General features: G+C 36.0%; 1 protein-coding gene across 2 annotated transcripts in view; it reads left to right on the top strand.

Moving 5' to 3' along the window:
• OLFM3 (olfactomedin 3) overlaps positions 1 to 18,597 on the top strand; it is a 170,844-nt gene that overhangs the window by 118,167 nt on the left and 34,080 nt on the right. The window contains exon 1 of one of the 2 annotated variants that reach the window (XM_036879054.2): positions 11,462 to 11,698. The exons of the other annotated variant lie outside the window; for it this stretch is intronic. Within the exon in view, the coding sequence (XP_036734949.1) occupies positions 11,570 to 11,698 (129 nt within the window). The 5' untranslated portion in view covers positions 11,462 to 11,569. Of the gene's footprint in view, positions 1 to 11,461; positions 11,699 to 18,597 lie in introns of those variants that run through there. 2 annotated transcript variants of the gene reach the window in all.

Here is an 18,597-nt window from a genome sequence, read left to right as displayed (position 1 = left end):
TGATTTTTGTCCTTTTTATTCACATAGTGGATGATGTTGATGGATTTTCAAATGTTGTACCATCCTTGCATCCCTGCAATGAATCCCACTTGATCATGGTGTATGATCCTCTTGATGTATTTTTGAATTCAGTTTGCTAATATTTTGTTGAGTATTTTTGCATCTATGTTCATCAAGGATATTGGTCTGTAGTTTTCTTTTTTGGTGGGGTCTTTGCCTGTTTTTGGTATTAGAGTGATGCTGGCTTCATAGAGTGAGTTTGGAAGTATTCCCTCCTCTTCTACTTTTTGGAAAAATTTAAGGAGAATGGGTATTATGTCTTCTCTAAACGTCTGATAAAATTCAGCAGTGAATCCATCTGGTCTGGGAATTTTGTTCTTGGGTAGTTTTCTGATTACTGATTCAATTTTATTCCTGGTAATGGGTCTGTTCAGATTTTCTGTTTCTTCCTGGATCAGTCTTGGAAGGTTGCATTTTTCTAGAAAGTTGTCCATTTCTTCTAGGTTATCTAGTTTGTTAGCATATAATTTTTCATAGCATTCTCTAATAATTCTTTGTATTTCTGTGGTGTCTGTACTTATTTTTCCTTTCTCATTTCTGATTCTGTTTATGTGTGCAGATTCTCTTTTTTTCTTGGTAAGTCTTGCGAGGGGTTTATCTATTTTGTTTATTTTCTCAAAGAACCAGCTCTTAGTTTTATTAATTTTTTCTATTGTTTTATTCTTCTCAATTTTATTTATTTCTTCTCTTACCTTTATTATGTCCCTCCTTCTACTGACTTTGGGCCTCACTTGTTCTTCTTTTTCCATTTTCAATAATTGTGAATTTAGACTATTCATTTGGGATTGTTCTTCCGCCTTTAAATAGGCCTGGATTGCTATATACATTCCTCTTGGAACTGCCTTTGCTGTGTCCCACAGAAGCTGGGGCATTGTACTGCTGTTTTCATTTGTCTCCATTTATTGCTTGATCTCTGTTTTTATTTTGTCATTGATCCAGTGATTACTTAGGAGCATGTTGTTAAGCCTCCATGTGTTTGTGAACCTTTTTGTTTTCTTTGTACAATTTATTTCTAGTTTTATACCTTTCTGATCTGAGAAGTTGGTTGGTACAATTTCAATCTTTGTGAATATACTGAGGCTCTTTTTGTGTCCTAGTATGTGGTCTATTCTGGAGAATGTTCCATGTGCACTTGAGAAGAATGTGTATCCTGCTGCTTTTGGGTGTAGAGTTCTGTTGATGTCTGTTAGGTCCACCTGTTCGAATGTGTTGTTCAGTGCCCCTGTCTCCTTACTTATTTTCTGTCTGTTTGATCTGTCCTTTGGAGTGAGTAGTGTGTTGAAGCTTCCTAAAATGAATGCATTGCATTCTATTTCCTCCTTTAATTCTGTTAGTATCTGTTTCACATATGCTCCTGTGTTGGGTGCATAGATATTTATAATTGTTATATCATCTATATAGCTTTTTGTAGAGACCTGACAAGAAGCCCCTATACTACAAGTAATATTTTAGCTATATACTTTATGACTCAGATTATGTATAAATATTAGAATTCAAACTACTTCTTGTTGATGTGTGCATGGTATTTTCAATACTATTTTCCTGATAATGTAAGGTTTTTCAAGAGTTCTGATATTTGTATTTGTTTCCCTCCTTTTCATGGAAGATGTTGTTTTCAAAACAAATTGCATGTTCATTTTCTTTTCAGTCTCTTTACACTCAGTGGCCCCATATTATGGGTTAGGTATATCAAGATTTTATTTTATTAACTGGAAGAGAGGGCAAAATGTAAAATACCAGTACTTTTTACTCCACTGTATCTCTTTACTTATAAGATTTAACCTATTCAGTTCAAATATACATATTGTTTATATTCTGTTACATTCCCAGAATAATGACTTACTCAAAAGATGAGGCTGTATCATATTAATTTTGTACTTCTCAGCACAGTACATTTCCTGACCCAAAAAGATTGCACTTAATATTAATGCCTTTAAAAGTCAAGGAGACAGTAATATACTTGGGCTTAGGTTTTTTCCAAAAAAAGCAAAAAATATATCATTAAGCTGGAAAATGTAGAGAAAACAAAAAATATTTTTTTAAATCATCTCTTTAATTTCAATAACAAGATCTTTGTCAACAGTTTTCCTTTCCTTATCCATTGTCAAATACATACTTCTGTATGTCCCTGGACCCCTCTGGACCACTTTTAGATGAATATTCACAAAGGGGGCTATTTCTAGTCAAGTTACTTATGTCCTCCTAAAACTGTTTTTATAAGGTTAACAGTTCTTAACTGCACTGAAATAAAAAAGGATAAGAGAATGAGGTAATGAGTTTGTACAGTTTCATCTCTGTGGTAGTTGTTTAAATGACCTGGCCTTAGTGTTCTGACCCCCTTTATAAAACTGCATAACTCTTAATGACAAACATGCTGACTTGTTTCACAAGTCCAGATCTTTAGAAATTTCTTTTTATGTTTGTATGCCTGGAGCTTTCAAATCAGAAAACTACGTTGACTACACATACTCATGAAGGGACAATGCTAACAAACAATATAGCGAATGCTGCTACACAAAAATTAATTCTACAGGGCTCCTGCTATTTATGTAAATTTGTTAAAAAAAAAACAGGCTACAAAATGTAATCTTCTTTCATACTTTGATGTTTGGGCTCATTTACTACCACCAGATTTCTGGTTTCTGCTCAACATACATGCCAAATTTCATGAAAGAGATAAGCTCTATGAAACAACTTACAACAACTTTTCAGAAAATTGCACATTTGAAGATCCAATTTTATTCTTTCATGCTACAACTGAAACAGTCTTCTTTCTAATCACCAGGCAATTTCCCAGCCTCTTTGAGATTTCTCTTCCTAAACCATTTCTTTCAGGAAAGCTTTTGGCAATCATTTAACACTTCAGTCTGCCCTAGTGAGTTGAGTGAATTACAAAAATCTGAAAATAGATTCCAGTGAAAATGAAGCAGGGGCTACACCTTTACCTGAGTGTCAGTGTCTCCCCAGTGAGGGTCTTGCTCTGTCACATTCAGAGATAAATGCAGGAAGTGAAGACATCTTACTTTCAATTTTTGTGCTCAGCTTTAAGCATCCATTTACATAGAGCATGCCAATGACTAAACTGTAATGTTTCCCCAAAACAATTCCAATTATTTAGAAAAGACAAAATTTGAGATAGTTCCTATGATATTGTTATCCAGCATTGTGTGTGCTTGTATGTGTGAACATAGTAATTCAGAGCACACTTAGCATGTGACTGTTCGGATTCAAATATTGGCCTTGCTATTTACTGTGTGACCTTAGATTACTTAAACTCTCAGTTTCTCATCAATAAACTGGTTATAGTAACAATAACAATCTCATACATAGGGTTTTGTGTGAGAATTAAGTTCATACAAGTAAAACTCTTAGGACAGTACTGGCTAGACAGGCTTAAATAGGCAGCTCCTCAAGGCTGGTCTGTGGAATGGGCATGTTTTAGATCCATCCTAGGGTATTCCTTCTTTGTATTCTTTCTAAAACAAAGAGGAGGAAAAAATACATAAACTTCTTTTGCACTGGAATAGTAACGACTAGCAATGATTGAGAGCTCCTTATTTGCCAGGGCCTGTGACAAGGGCTATAAATATAGAAGTGTATTTCATCCTCACAAATGCCTAAGGAATTTGGTTCTCTCATTATCCCCAATGTATCCACAGGAAAACCAAGGCTCTGGGAAGTCACATCGCTAGTAGTCTAGTAGTGTCCGTGCAGAGTGAAGAGGTATTTGTGGGACTGCAAAGACAGAAGCTGAGTTTTGTATTATTGAAAGGTTATACAGAAAACTCAGTTTAATATCTTAATTTCCCAGTTGAAGCATCTAGAGAAGGTGGTGACTAAACTGAAGCAAAAGCTAAGTCTTCTGCCTTAGGCTGGAGGTCCTTCTGTCACACTGCTGGACTTCCTCTTTTCCTCCAGCCTTATCCTGGGTTTCTATTTTCCTTCCTCTTCAATTCTGAGTAGAAAGTCAGGGGAAAAAAGTTTGCCCTGAACATATTCCTCCCCAGCACATCCAATTTTTCTTTGAAGTAGCAAACAACAGCTGCCAACAGAGGATTCCCCTGGGCTTACAGAGCATCAGTCAGCTTCACAGATGAAGGCAAAGATGAAAAAGCAGACATCCCTTGTTTAAAGAATTTTGCTAATGTTTTTCACTCCAAGTTCATTATTTTATTAGTGAACACTTTCAAAACAACCATGAAACCTGAAGGCAAGAATGGCAAAGTACTGAATTCTAGGTGTACCAAGTGGTCCCTGATAGTCAAGGCCGATTGAAGGGGGGTTGTGTGAAGGGACACACAAATCTCTTATCTTCTCTAATTCATTTTATTTAAACACATTCTTTCCATATCCTATAGTCTCTTCCACCTTTCCTACATTGTAGAGACAAACTTCATTAGCCATAGGCAAAAGGAAGAAAAGATTGCTTCCACATTTATTTAAGTTTCCAGTGACTTAAGACTTATCAAGAGATGACAGAAAAAAAGTTGGAGACAGTTGTTCTTGACTTAGACTTAGTGCTCAAAGTGCTTGCATTCTAAATCTGAAATTTAGAAGGAAAAAGCATTCTTAACAATAAGTGCAAGGTTTCAATGTTTTACACTATCCTTTTTTAACATATAAATCCATTATCTAAAGAGGCTCACATGTTAATCATAATATAAGTTGGTTACAGGCATGGAAGTACAGCATGGAGAATATAGTCAGTGGTTCTGTAACATCTTCCTATGCTGACAGGAAGTAACTGCACTAGTTGGGATAATGATTTAATAAAGTGTGTAAATGTTGAATTACTGTGTTGTATATTTGAAACGAACATAATATTGTATATCAACTATACTTCAATGAAAAAATGAATCAAAACAGTCCATCATCACACATAAAAACACACATGCAAAGTGCAATATGTAACACTGGCTCATTTTGCAAAAAAATAAATTTTGTTGTAATTTCATACAAGAAAAATGATCTCTTTTTTAAACTGAGGGCAGGTCAGAAACAAAACAGTAACATATTCATTTATTATTCCCTTAATAAATATTCTCTGAGAACCTACTATGTGCTAGGCACTTGCCTTGGCATTGAGAATACACCATTAAACAAAACACCCAGGAAACCAGCATGGTTCCACTGAAGTGAACAAAGAGCTATAAGAAATAAGAACAGAGAGATAAGTGGAGGCCAGATTATGCAGAACATTACAGTTCATGTTAAATATGCTGACTTTCACTATGACTGAAGGGAACCATCAAAGAGTTTTAAGTGGAGGAATAACATAATCTGACTTATATTTTAACAGGATCACTATGGTTTGGGGAGTTAAAAATGAACTAAAATGATTATAAGTCAATAACCGATTGCTTTTGCAACAAAGCTGATGAAAGGTGATGGTGATTTGGAACAGCACAGTAGTAGCAGACATGTTATAAAATGGTGGGATACAGGATATATTTTGAAATTAGAAACTAAAAGACCTGCTGATGTAATTAAAAAGAGATGTTTAATAAGAAAAAGTTAAGACTGAAACTTAACTTTTTGGCCTGACCTACTGAGCCATGATTTAAAATGGGAAAGACTATAGGAATATCTGCATGTATGTGGTTTCTTTTTTACTTTTTTGGGCTTTTGAGTTTTGTTTTCTTTGCTGAAGATGGGGAAAGCATATCATGAGATCATTTTTTAACATGTTCAATTTAAGATGTCTATTAAACACCCAAGTGGACATGTCAAGTAGATAATTGGATATGCAGGTCTGCATTGATAAGAGAGGTCTGAGTGGAAGAAATGAATTTGGGAGTCATTAGCATATAGATGAGGAAGAACTAACAAAAGAGATTGAGAAAGACAGGTCAGAAAGTGGAAGGAAAACTTGGTGAGTGTGGTTTCTCAAAGATAAGTGAATAAATTATTTCAAGTAGGAGAAACTAAATCTGATGAATGCTGCTCATATGTCAAGAAACTTCAGGTCTGAGACTTGTCTGCTTGATTTAGTAATGTGGGGTCATTAGTAAGTAGCCTTGATAAAATTATTGGTGGAGCAGAGAAAGTATGGACAAAAATTTGATTAGGGAGACAATTGAATATGGTGAATATTGACAATGCTTTCAAGAAGGTATGCTATAAAAGTAGAAATAGTAAATGGAGAGAAAATACAAACAAGAAAATATTGGTTTTTTTTTTTATGTAAAATTAGAGATATCAAGTAGTGTATGTATCCTGCTGGGAATGATCTATTAAAGAGGGGAGATTAGATGCCAGAAAGAGAAGAAAGAACAGAGAGTTGTCTTTGAGTGCATGAGGCAGATGTGATCTAGTGTAGTCTACTCAAAAGATAGTCCAAAAATAGCAGCATACACATCAGCTGGGAGATTTGTCAGAAATGCAAATTATTTGTCCCTGTGCTAGAGCTAGTAAGTCAGCATAGGGCTTGTGCTCAGGATGGGTCTTAGAGCTCTGGCTCCTGAGAAGCTTCCCAGGTAACCCTTATGTATGAGAGTCTGGAAGGTATTGCTCTAGTGCACTGGGGAGGAAATCAACCTTACCTAGGTTGTATCTGTGGCACTAGGAGAAAAGGTAGAATATATGAGTACAAGTGAGATGGGTAGGTAGATACAGTAGTGAGACTTCATACAAATTCTCATGTAATTGCTTTGACATCTGTCTTGCCAATGGGTTTCAGCCCTGGGGAAGTTCACTATGGATTCAGTGTGACCAAAGAAATGACATTAGAATGTTCTTGAGGCAAAAGGGTTTATTACCCGACTTGTTCTCCGGACGGTAGGTCACGCACTAGTGTCTCTGCCTCCACCCCAGAGCACTGGGCCGAGCTCTCTATATAGCACAATAATAGCTTTTGCCTATGGGTGTGGAAGCAGTAGCCTAGCAACAGACCAGTTACATCATCAAGTGGCTTAAGTTTGGTGGGGATCCTGGCCATAGGAACCCCAACTTCCCCACATCTCAATGAAGGAGGAAGCAAGAACAATGGTCCCTTTTCTGTACTTTGAGTTGGATTATGAGCTCCAGAAACCCAGAGAGATGTGTCACTCAGCAAAGCTGTATTATTCTCTTCATCCTCTGTGACTGAGTGGAAAGTCGGCACGTACTCCAAGTCCAACTCAGCTACCCCTTGCAAAGACACAAAACTTTCTACCTTTTCAGGTCTAGTTCCTTAAACTGATCTACATTTTCTGGCCCTGTCTCAGCTGTGACATTTCTTATCAAGATAAGACAGCCATTTACAGAGTACCTGACATGCTATAGGTACTTTCAAAAATATTCTCTCATCAACCTTTCAAATAATCCCTCCGCAAAGGTAAATTTATCCCTATTTTACAGATGAGAAAATGTGGACTCCTAAGTGGAGCTGTTTATTGACCTGATCATTCACATACTACACCTGCATCCAGAGGACACAGCATCCCCAGAGCGATTTCGGCACAAAAGCACTGTGTGTGCCTTCTCCTATGTGATGCCGTGCTTACTACGCTGCCAACTTAACTTGCTATCAAGAGTTCACTTTGTCTTTTCTCGAGGTCACTTTGGTTTAATTGTGCTTTTAGCCAATCAATACAATTCACCTTTCAGGTTTCTACCCAACTGCTACACGCCCTTCCCTCTCCTCTTTCTCTCCTCCCCCTGCTGCTGCTCCTTTTCCATCAATAATTTATTCACCCCCTACAGCTGTGTCTTTACAATTACATCTAATGTGCCACTTTTCTCTCTTCCTCAAACTATCCACAAAGTTTGAATGTTTTAACTTATAAAAATAAAGAGCACACAGACTATTCCTTCTTAAATTTTCTATTGTTTAACAAATGATCTCAGACTCCTCCCATTTTGCCTAAAGCCAAATTTTTTGGCTTTCTACCATTATTTTATGTGGCAAACAAGTCTATTCATGTGTTTGACTGTTTTGTAACTATCTAAGTTGGGTTCCCCAGAAACCCACTCATACCTACCACAGAAAAAGCCCCCAAGGTAGAAAGAGCATTGAGCATTAAAGCACTGTTAAATTTAATGCCCCAAATCAAGGAAAAAATAAAATTCCAATGACAGAACATGCCAATATTATATAAGAACACCTATAAGTCTTTCTTGGTCAATATTTGCTTATTATTTATTATATAGGTTTATTATGAAATGCTGTCAAGGTAACAAAAAGATAGGCTACCATAAAAAATCTAATGAGTAAATATATCAATCAATATCTTTCAGCATTCTGTGAGCAATAATGCGCTGTTGTAGGTTTTATAATTATTGATTCACATTGAGATTCTTAAAAGAAAATAAGTGTGTAGTCAGGTCATTTTTCTGTTAGACTAGTAGATTTAGTAATATTTTCATTATTTACTATTGGTAAAAGTTGTTTTATGTTTTAAAGAAAAGTATAGATAATTATGTATAGGTAATTAAGTCTATAGATTATCTTGAATTTAAGTCTAGATAAAAATTGGTTAAGACTGTGTGTTCCTAAATTAACCATTTTTTTCACCTATATATGACATATTTTTACTAGGCTATTAAGGTCATGTGCTCCAGTGAAATTTACTGTTTTGTGAATTCCATTTGTGGATACTTTACCACCCAGGGAAGCTCTCTACCACAGGCAACTCACATCCAGTATGTAACAATGAACTCTCTTTTCGCAAAGTCATAGTTCTAACTACATTTCTTATCCTAATGAACAATATCCACCCATCAAATCCCAAACCTGGAAATTCCCCCAGGTAACTTCCTCTCCCTCACTTCTTACATCTATGCAGTCACTAAGTCCTGTCAACTTTACCTCACATCTTTATGGAATCCATTCTTGTGAACTCCACTGACAGTTTCTTATTCCAACAGCTCATAATCTCTTGCCTAAACTTTGAATAAGCCCTTAGGTGACCTTCCTGTCTCTGAAATGCTTTGCTATTCCCACAACCCCTACTCATTTCTATCTGCATCATAAAAATGCCAAAGTAATAATTCACTTGAGGGATAAAACTAATGACTTCAATGCTTTGCTTAAAATTTTCGAATTACATACAAGATGATGTCCAAACATCTTTCGTGATCCTGAACCCTGCGAACTGGTCACTCCTAGTATTTCCAGCCTCATTTCTTGCCACTTACTCCATCACCATTCACACTATTCTTGTGGAACTTCTGAAACCACTGGGTATCATGTCCTGAACATAGGCTGTTACTTCTACATAAAATAATTACCTCACCCACCTGCAAACTAGAACTCAACATCTAAATGGAAATTATAACGATCACTTCACTAGATTGAGAGCACAGCAAAGTATTTCCCAAATCTAATCATCATTATAATTTGAGCTTTTCTATTTCAATGTGTGCCATTTGAACCTGTTGTAAAAACATATTATAGATCTTATGTTGTTCATAAACATCATTGAATCATAAACTTTCGCTATTGTTCTTTTTGCTCTTTAGCGTAGTTATTTGCATCTCTAGGAAATTGCAACAAGCATTCCATTTGCGTTGTGTTTTTATTTCTTCCTTTCTTCTTAATTTGCAAATAAGAGCACTGGTTTCCCCTGATAGTCAATCCTATATTCTTCTAAAGATGCTATTATTTTGTTGACTGATGTTCTTTAGTAAGTATAATTACTACCTGTCACGTTGTATCTTAAATTATCCAGTAATTTCATGTACATTAAGTTTTCAATTTTGAAAATTAAGCTCTTGAAAAGACATTCCCCTCCTTTATTAAAGTCAGGTAGAGTTCCAGGTGCATTTTTCAAACAATTAGATTTGTAAATCCACTTTGCTTTTTGCTATCGCCACATTGTAATACTAATGTAAAATCCCAATCCTTTCTACGAACACTCTGTTATTTAATGCTAAATTTAACAGACAAACTATTGTGCTTTTATCACTACTGGTTTCTCATATGATAGGATTTTGGAAAAACAAAAATAAGTAATTTTGATTTTCTGGGCACTGTGGTTAAAAAATAAGTCAGCTTATCTGGATGTAAATGAAGAAAAAAAATAGCCTGGATTCCTAGGTAATAAATGCAAGGAAGACTTAAGGAGTCTTTTAGTATTCACCCCAGTTTAAAGCTGTTTTGGAGAATAAAGGGCACACACGCCTCTATAAATATGTATCTTTTTCAATTTTATTAAAAACATTTTATTTCTCCTGTCAAAATTGTTTAAGAAAAAAATATATCTTTGGCTGAAAATTCCCGATACAAACAATTCCAGAATTCTCTTAAGGAATCAAAATAATATTTTTTCCTTCTTATACCAGATTCTTTTTCATTTAATTTTTTATTCAGTCATATTTCCTTTTATGTCTTCCCTCTATGTTTTTATTTTAAACCACATATATTACACAAGACAATGGCCTCTGATTTATTCCATTTGGGACCTGAGGTATGGATGTGGATAATTTGTAATATTTATAAAAAGAATATAATAAAATTACCCACAAGCTCCAAATTCAATATAACATTTGTCAATTGAACTCTAATAAACAGATCATTGAATTTTAAAGCTGGAAGGGGCCCTGGAGAATATCCAGTCCAATCCTCATATATTTCAGAAAAAAAAACTAAAACAAGGAATTTTAAATCCGTGGCAGTCACCCAACCAGCTCGAAGAGTATGAGCACTACACCCTCAGACTTTCTGAATCCAAGCCCTGTGATCTTGCTAAGTAAGTCATATGTTCTCTCATGACATAGATTTCTGGTAGTGTTGTCATTCCTCACAAGGTGAAAACAGAGTTAACTGGGTTTGCCATGTGCCTGAACAACTCTAAAGTTCACATTCTTAAAAGCAAAAGTGGAAAGACATGAAATTTCTATAACAGAAACTCATCTGCAAGCCGGCCTTTTCTATTCACAGGGAATGTGCCTAGTGTAATGTCCTCCACAGGCTGTAGCTATTAATCTTTGACAATTTTTTTAGAGGCAACAATGCTAATTTTAGGTCACTGTTTAAAAAAATAATCTCTTACTCCCAATATCTGATCATCTTGGAAATTCTGACAGCCTGTTTTTATGCTCTGCCTAAAAGCATGCTGTCCATACCTGGAGAAATCTGTAGGTATTAAGTTTGGTAGTTTGAATGTACACTTTAGCAGACCTCCATTTAAAGGTGTATTTTTATGAAGAATAAAGGGCAGCTGATTATACTCACAGAAACCCCAGAGGAAATGGGCTCTGTTGATGGTAACTGACTATAGTGGTTCAGGAAAAGCCTAAGTTTCCTCCTCCCTTCAACCTCTGCTCTAACAATTACCAACAAAGCCCTACCAAGAATATTTCATTGGATGATCCTGTGAAGTGTCTGGAAAGGGAGGAAAGGGAAGGGCAGGGCACTTCCCATAAGGGTGAGGGAAACAGGTTCTGTGAGCTTTCCCTGGTGATCAGAGCTGGGGAAGTTGATCTCTTTTCATGCTGTAGATGTAGTGTGCTGCAGTCACGCCTCCCGCTGCCAGCCCAGCACCGGGATTTTAATCAGTCGCTATGAAAACTCATTAGCTCCACAGCAATGAGTCCCCCACTGCTGAAGCTTGGCGCTGTGCTCAGTACCATGGCAATGATCTCAACCTGGATGTCCCAAACTCTCCCATCGTTGGTAGGACTGAATACCACGAGGCTGTCGACACCAGATACCTTAGTAAGTCACTCGGGTGGGTTTGGACATCTTGGGAAGTAAGTGCATTAAACCAGGGGTTTTATTTTATCAACTGCAAAGTCTGAGATTTTGCTTCTTTATTTACAGGCTAGCTTTAGTGATACAACATTTATGTGGTAACTTTAGTCATGGATATTTCTTTATGAAAACTTGAAAGTTACACCAAAAAATAAATGGACTATGAGATATTAGCTGTAAAAGGAAATACTAACCTCATTAAATTCTTAAGAATGAATGTAAAGCTTTAACTTGATTATATTAACCTGAGTTTTTGAAGGATTATTAAGGAAATATGTTTTGTTTCTTATTTTACTTCTTTGTATGTCCACAAAATCTTCAAAATTTTTCTTACAGAGGATGCTACAGAATATATTCTATCCCATCTAATTTTATTACAGCAGGTTCTTCCTTGGAATTCAATGCCTGTGACTTTTTGCAATGCATTCAGAGAAACCAGCCTCTTTCGAACATAAATGAATAAAAGACCTCAGCAATGTAAAGCCTGCCAAAAAGATCTTTGAGCTTAGAAACATGAATAGAAAATTCACTTGATAGAATCATCTCCCTGTATTGTTTTCCTTTCACAAGTCTAACTACTATAGTCCTCATTTGCCTAAAATTAATGGCTTTTTAACCCTTCCCACATTATAACAAAGTCTTTTCTGACAGTTTCAGGCATGGTTTAATTAAGAATACTCTAAAACCTTTTAAATAAAAATAAAAACATAAGTTTTTCAAATAGAAGTTAACAAATTCAAATAGAAAGTATATCCTGGAAAAATAATTTCCCTGCTGTCAAATAAAGTACAGAAACAATTAGTATTTGGAGCCCTTTACCTTTTTATCTTTTTTGTATTTACCACAGTATTACTCTAGTGGATCAAAAAAAGCCAGATACTAGAAGAAAAGTAACCCTCCATTTTAAAGACTTGTCTACAGTTACTATTAATAATTAATCTATCAATTAATGTGTAATTAACTGAATAGAATGAGATCAAGTTAATGACATAAATTGCCAGCTTCACGCAGTGCTTAGGGCACTGCAAAGCACGTGAGGCACACTTTGACCTGCTTCTGTTTCACCCCCCTTGAATCACTTACAGTACCTTTGCGGCTCCATTACTGAGATGGTCCCCTTACCTGCATGATGTGTGTGGCAGGAGATGTAAGAGGTTTATAAAGAAAGCATGATATATCATTAATAAACAATTACAAAGCAAAGAAGTTTACATTATTTAATATTTACTGAGCCAAATATTCTAATATTCTTAATGTTTAAGTAGCTGATGGTTTTCAACAGATCATTGTTAAATTAACTCTTTCAGGAAATGAATCTAATCTAAGAAATTCATGAATGAGTTTTATTTCAAACTCCACACCTTGGTTCTGAGATGTATATTTTTTGTGTATTCAGACATTAGTTTGGTTATTTTCTATTGTTATTAATGGAAGAGAATCAAATTTCAAGAATTATGCACGATTCTTTTAAGACATCTAATTATCTTGTAAGTTTAAAGTGAATTCATTTTCTTTATCTTCTGACTGGTAATCTGTTGGTTGAAAAATGCAAAAATTTACCATGGTTTATCAATATTCTAACACAAGCGAATCTTCCATTGGGTGACCAAAAGAGAAAAAAGTCCAGGAATGTTTGCATTACAGGATTCACTGGAATGGAGAAATCAGGTTGCAAATTTTTTGAGGGGAGGAGCACGTTTTACAGAAGTGGCATGTTTTACAGAAGGACAATGTCTATGACATTTCCGTACCATAATTATTCAAGATAATTGCTCATACCTTAGGATTCCCATGGTGAAAAATGAATGAATCTGTTTCCTAGATTAAGATCATAAAAAGTTAATGTTGGAAAGGCTCTTAGAAACCATCCAGGACAGTTATTTTCACACTATTTTTGACAGTAGTGGCTTTTTTTTTTTTCAAATTAAATCTTATGTAATAATACATGCTGAATAAATATCTGCTGAAGTGGAAATCCAATATGTAAAACAGATAATGGGTCAAATGATAAATGGTCAGGGGAGGGATGTACTAGGCCTCCACCATCTATCTGCTCCCTCCCACACAATCAACCCCTTGCCTAAGGCAGGGTACCTCTACAAAACTTTAGAGCATTCAAGGTCTTAGTTGGAAACACGACTAATCCAATCCCACCTCCTCATTCTGCAAGTGGAAAGTCAGACCCAAAATGTGTGACTTAATCAGATTTCCCCCAGCTGGAGAAGGACAGAGCCAAGGATGGAAGCAAGTCACCAGACTGCAGTCCTGCCCAGGGAAGTCACCTTGCCCACCTTTGCTTGTCCTTGTACCCAGTTCCATACTAGGTTCTCTCTGTCCTGCTCAGGTGGTGTAGGACACCCATGTCCCTGGACAACAGGTCCCTTAGACAGAAGGGTTAACATTTCCCTTCCCAGTAGTTATAGCTGTGATGACCAGCCCTTCTCAATTATCTCACTCTTCTGTTCTCACTTTAGATAGTATGAATTGGATAAGCCTACAATTCTGTATACAAACACACACACACACACACACACACACACACACACACTCAAAACAAATTTTAAGACCTATGGAATGCGTATTTGTGGGATGTACAGATGCAAAAAAATGCAGATTTACACAAATATGTATAGTTCTTTTCTTTAGAAGAATAGCTTCAAATGACCTGAATAAAATAAAACACAAAAATAAGAAAGATAGGGTTTTAATCAATAAATGTAATCAAATCTGTTTACGATAGATGTCTGTGAAATAAGCAGTGTATATTTGTTTCAAAAGGTAAAAGGGTTTTTAAATGTCCAGGATGTTTTGTTAGTAAGTAGGTAACTAAAGCTTCTAATTAGGGAAATAAGCTCCCTCTTGTTTTTCTGACAGTCTTGAAACATTCTTTTATCCTAGTCCTTGGCCCTGTTTTCTTTCCTTTCTTCTCTCTTTTTTTTTTCCCTGCTAATCTGTCACTGGATCCATCAGAGTTGCTGGTTTCTGCAGAGGCAAAGCCTTGGCTCTGAGAAAGCTCGGGCTCCCTTTGGTACTACTCTGATGCACAGCAACTTCCCCTTGAGGCTGAACTTCTGAGAAATACCCCATGCTGTGGACTCCACACTAAGAAGATCCTGAAAAAGAGCAATTAAACAAGCAGAGGACATTCAACAGACACCAGCTGTTCTCAGTCAGCCCTACCGCTGTGGTGGGAAGAGGCTTCGAATGGACCTCTGGGCATAAGAGATTTGTTTTGCTACATTTTCAAACATGTAGCTGGCTTCTCATAAATAACTACTTCAATGAGTTAGTCAGTTTTAAGTTCTGTAAAATGAGTAGAATACCCCAATATAAATTCTCAACACTCTTTTAAGTTTCTTATCCTCGACTCAACTGTTTTTAGTCCTGAATGAAGATATCTTACATCTCTGTTTTGTATGACACTTGTTTTTCTTCCCCAAATCCTTAGGCAATGTCCATTCCGTGAAAGAGCAGTTAAACAAATTAAGGAGTGGGAGGAGAAGAGAACAAAATGACAAATCTTGAGAGTCACAAAGAATGTGATAGACAAGAAGAGTGACATGAATGAGAGAGTAGGTTTACTCTTATTAAAGTTAAGTAGGAATAGGGCCAAAGGGGGAAAATTATAATATAGAGAGAAGTTTAGATCCATACCCGCAGCTTTTCACCAATGGAAGGGGCTGCCTACAAAGCAGTGAAATTCCCACCCTGCAGAGTCCAAGTAGAAACGCAAGGAGAACAGGTATTGGTGTCACTGGGTGGAAAGACATGACCAGATGTGACTGTTAAATCCTTGCCAACTCTAAGTCCTTGTGATTTCCAGAATGTTGGAAGTGACCAGCCAACCTAAATTTTATGTTTTCTTTGGTTTTTTGCTTGTTATTTTTGTTTTTATAGTTGTTTTCTAATAGCCTTAGAGTTTTCTTGAGTGAAGAATATGCATTTCTTATTTCAGCTCCAACTAGTCTCCTAAGAAATAGGAAGAAAACTGGTATGCAGTGACATCTTTATTAACACGTCCTCCATAATACAGTTTCTTTTACCATGGTCTGTCAACATCTCTTTAATTCCTTCCCTAGCTCCACATTTCTCCTACCTCCACAACTAAAGTCATTAGCCAAACCATTTTCACTCTCTGAGACCAAACCTATTCTCAGACAAAAAATTTATAAGAGGTATTTCATCATTTAGGTATCTCCATTCTAAATGTAATAGGTTTCAATAAACAGATTTTTTTCTGCTTTATCTCCCCCTACCTTGTACACCATTCCCAGTAGCTAGATCCCTTACTCCTTTTGCCTCAGTCTGTAATTTTATGAAATACCCAGAAACTCAACATAAAACATAAGGCCCAGTAATGTTCTACCAACTGATTTTGTTCTCTTCAAGGATCAGAATTCTGTCCCTTTGCCTGCCCCTCCACGTGGGCCCTGATAAAAGATTTCAAGGCCTTCTTTCACAGGAATACTTGGGGTGTCTTGCTGAGCCTTTACTGCTAACTACTTCTCTGGAGTGCCAATTACTACTTATTTCCATACTGTTTAGATAATGGCCTCCACTTACCCTAAAGCTTTTTTTTTTTTTTTTTGCTATTACTTAAGTGAACATAGACCATCTACCTGCATCTTTCTGCAGAAGATGAGAATGAAGTGCTCTGGGCTGAAAGGAAGAGAAAACTGGCATAAGTCCTATATGTGACATTTACTAAATCTAAATAGGTGATGTGAAAAAAATTGCTTATGATGACTGAATTTCAGTTTCCTCATAAATAAAAAAGATAAAGTATATTTCTAAAGGTTTCAAAAAAGTAAGAGAAAGGATTTTATAAACAGAAAAACAATTGAAATGCAAGACATTTTTATTCCCTTTTACTGTTCCCTCAGTCCTCAGGATCTTTCTTTTCTGTACAAAGTCCCTGAAGTTTTAAGAGAACATTCACACAGCAGGTTTATATTTATAAACCATAGCTGTGTAGTTAAAATATAAGCAAAGAATCCAGACATGAAATCCAATTGTTAAAACTATCATTGTAATTCTATTTACAGCATTCTTAAATATTTATGAGTTTTGTAATATTAAAAGCTGCTAAATAGTTCATTTAGTTCTTCTACTTAACACAAAAGGTTCGAAGAGAACTGCATTAGTAATCACTATGATTTGCAATGCTTTGGATACTAATAAACTATGTGCAAGCCCCAGGTCCAAGGACTGGGCTTCACAGTAGTTCTGAAAATTCTATCAAGTTATATTCATCATATATAAAAGGCAACTTTAGATAACTTGTGTTACAGCATGGTAAATAAATTTTCAGTCTCTGAAATCACACTGTACAAATGCAAATCCAAGCTCCGCTGATTACCCACTACATGACCTTGAACAAGTTCTTTCCTGTTTCTAAGTCTCAGTTTCCTCACCTATAAAATGAGCAGAATACCACCACCTAGTCCATAGGGTTACTGTGATATTCAACATGTGAACTGCCAAGTAGTAGCTCCATATATGCTTGCTATAGAGTTTTTTTTGACACCTGAATAATTGTTCTTACAAGTTAAAATCAGATCAGGTCTTTTCTCATTGGCATCCAATAACCATCTAAATAGTTCCTTCCACCTAAGGTTTTAGCTGGTTTTATTTTGGTTCTCTTTTCAATGCCAGGATGGGTGCCCTAAAAGGCAGCACTCGGACACTCATAAAGCTTCCTTTATTTATCACTGACCCTGGCACAAAAGTCTCTTTCAAAAAACAGGACTGTCAGATACTCATCTTTTATATTAGCTTTTTTCTCTTCAGAGTTATATTTTTCTTGCCAAAGAGGTAACTTGTTATAGTTGAGATCATTCAGACTACCTCGTAGTAGATAAGATCATGGTTCTTTTCAATGATTTTTACAAGAAGACAGTGGGAAATACAAACAACCCTGGAATCTACTCTTATTAAGCTGACACTTCAGGGAGAATGCTAAATGAACATCAAACTCTATTCACATTTTCTGCTTCCCTCATTCCAGAAAGCAACTGACAACTTGCCCTGTCATGATAAGCTCCTCACTAGTTAGCCAAACACTTGGCAAGAGAACATCAATATTAAAGCTGCCAGATTTAATAATAAGTGTTTGCACTGCTGTTAAAGATATTTTAGTAATATAATTGGGTAGCTTCTGCTACCCAAAGCTACAAAAAGCTAAACTTATTCTACTGACAAGCCTTAATTTTATGACATATTTGAGATTTGTGTCCAATGTTAGAAGACTAGGTGAAACTATAGGACCTATATCTAAGTATAATAATCCCATACTGTTACTCAGCTTACACCTTTAATTATATCATTGAAATTACTCTGCTAAGCTGTTCCTTTCTCTATTCTGTAGAAAACCTCTGCATTTTTCTTCTTTAAAACAAAAAGAATAACACAATAATCTTTTAGATCCTCTCTGATTCCAATTATATATAATTCTAGGGACATCTTTTATCCTAACTGGATATTCAGGCATAAATGCTAGAATGAAGGAAGGGAATGGGAAGAAAGGTATGATAATGAATACCCCAGAAATAAAAGGTAGCACAGACACTTCTGTGAGCTACCTGAAAAGGGTAGCTGAAAAGATCGGTTTGGCACCATTTGTTTTTCATTACAGATCAAGGACAAGAAGAATGGTATCTTTATGACAGTTTCTAGCTTCCTCAGCATCTGTTCATGATTGTTTTGGAATGCCTATCAGCGCCTTGTAGTGATGATCACTAAAGCCTTTGAAAAGAAAAAGAATTGTGTGTTGGTTGATGATATGTAATGAGCTGAGACCCAGGACAGAATTAGTAGATTATGTCTGTTCTACTCTGAATTCCAGAGACAGAGATCTCACAGAC

Source organism: Manis pentadactyla, chromosome 4 (genome assembly GCF_030020395.1).
Source record: "Manis pentadactyla isolate mManPen7 chromosome 4, mManPen7.hap1, whole genome shotgun sequence".
Lineage (NCBI taxonomy): Eukaryota > Metazoa > Chordata > Mammalia > Pholidota > Manidae > Manis > Manis pentadactyla.
The sequence above is the reverse complement of the archived record's forward strand: the minus strand, read 5'-3'. Positions and strand labels throughout refer to the sequence as shown.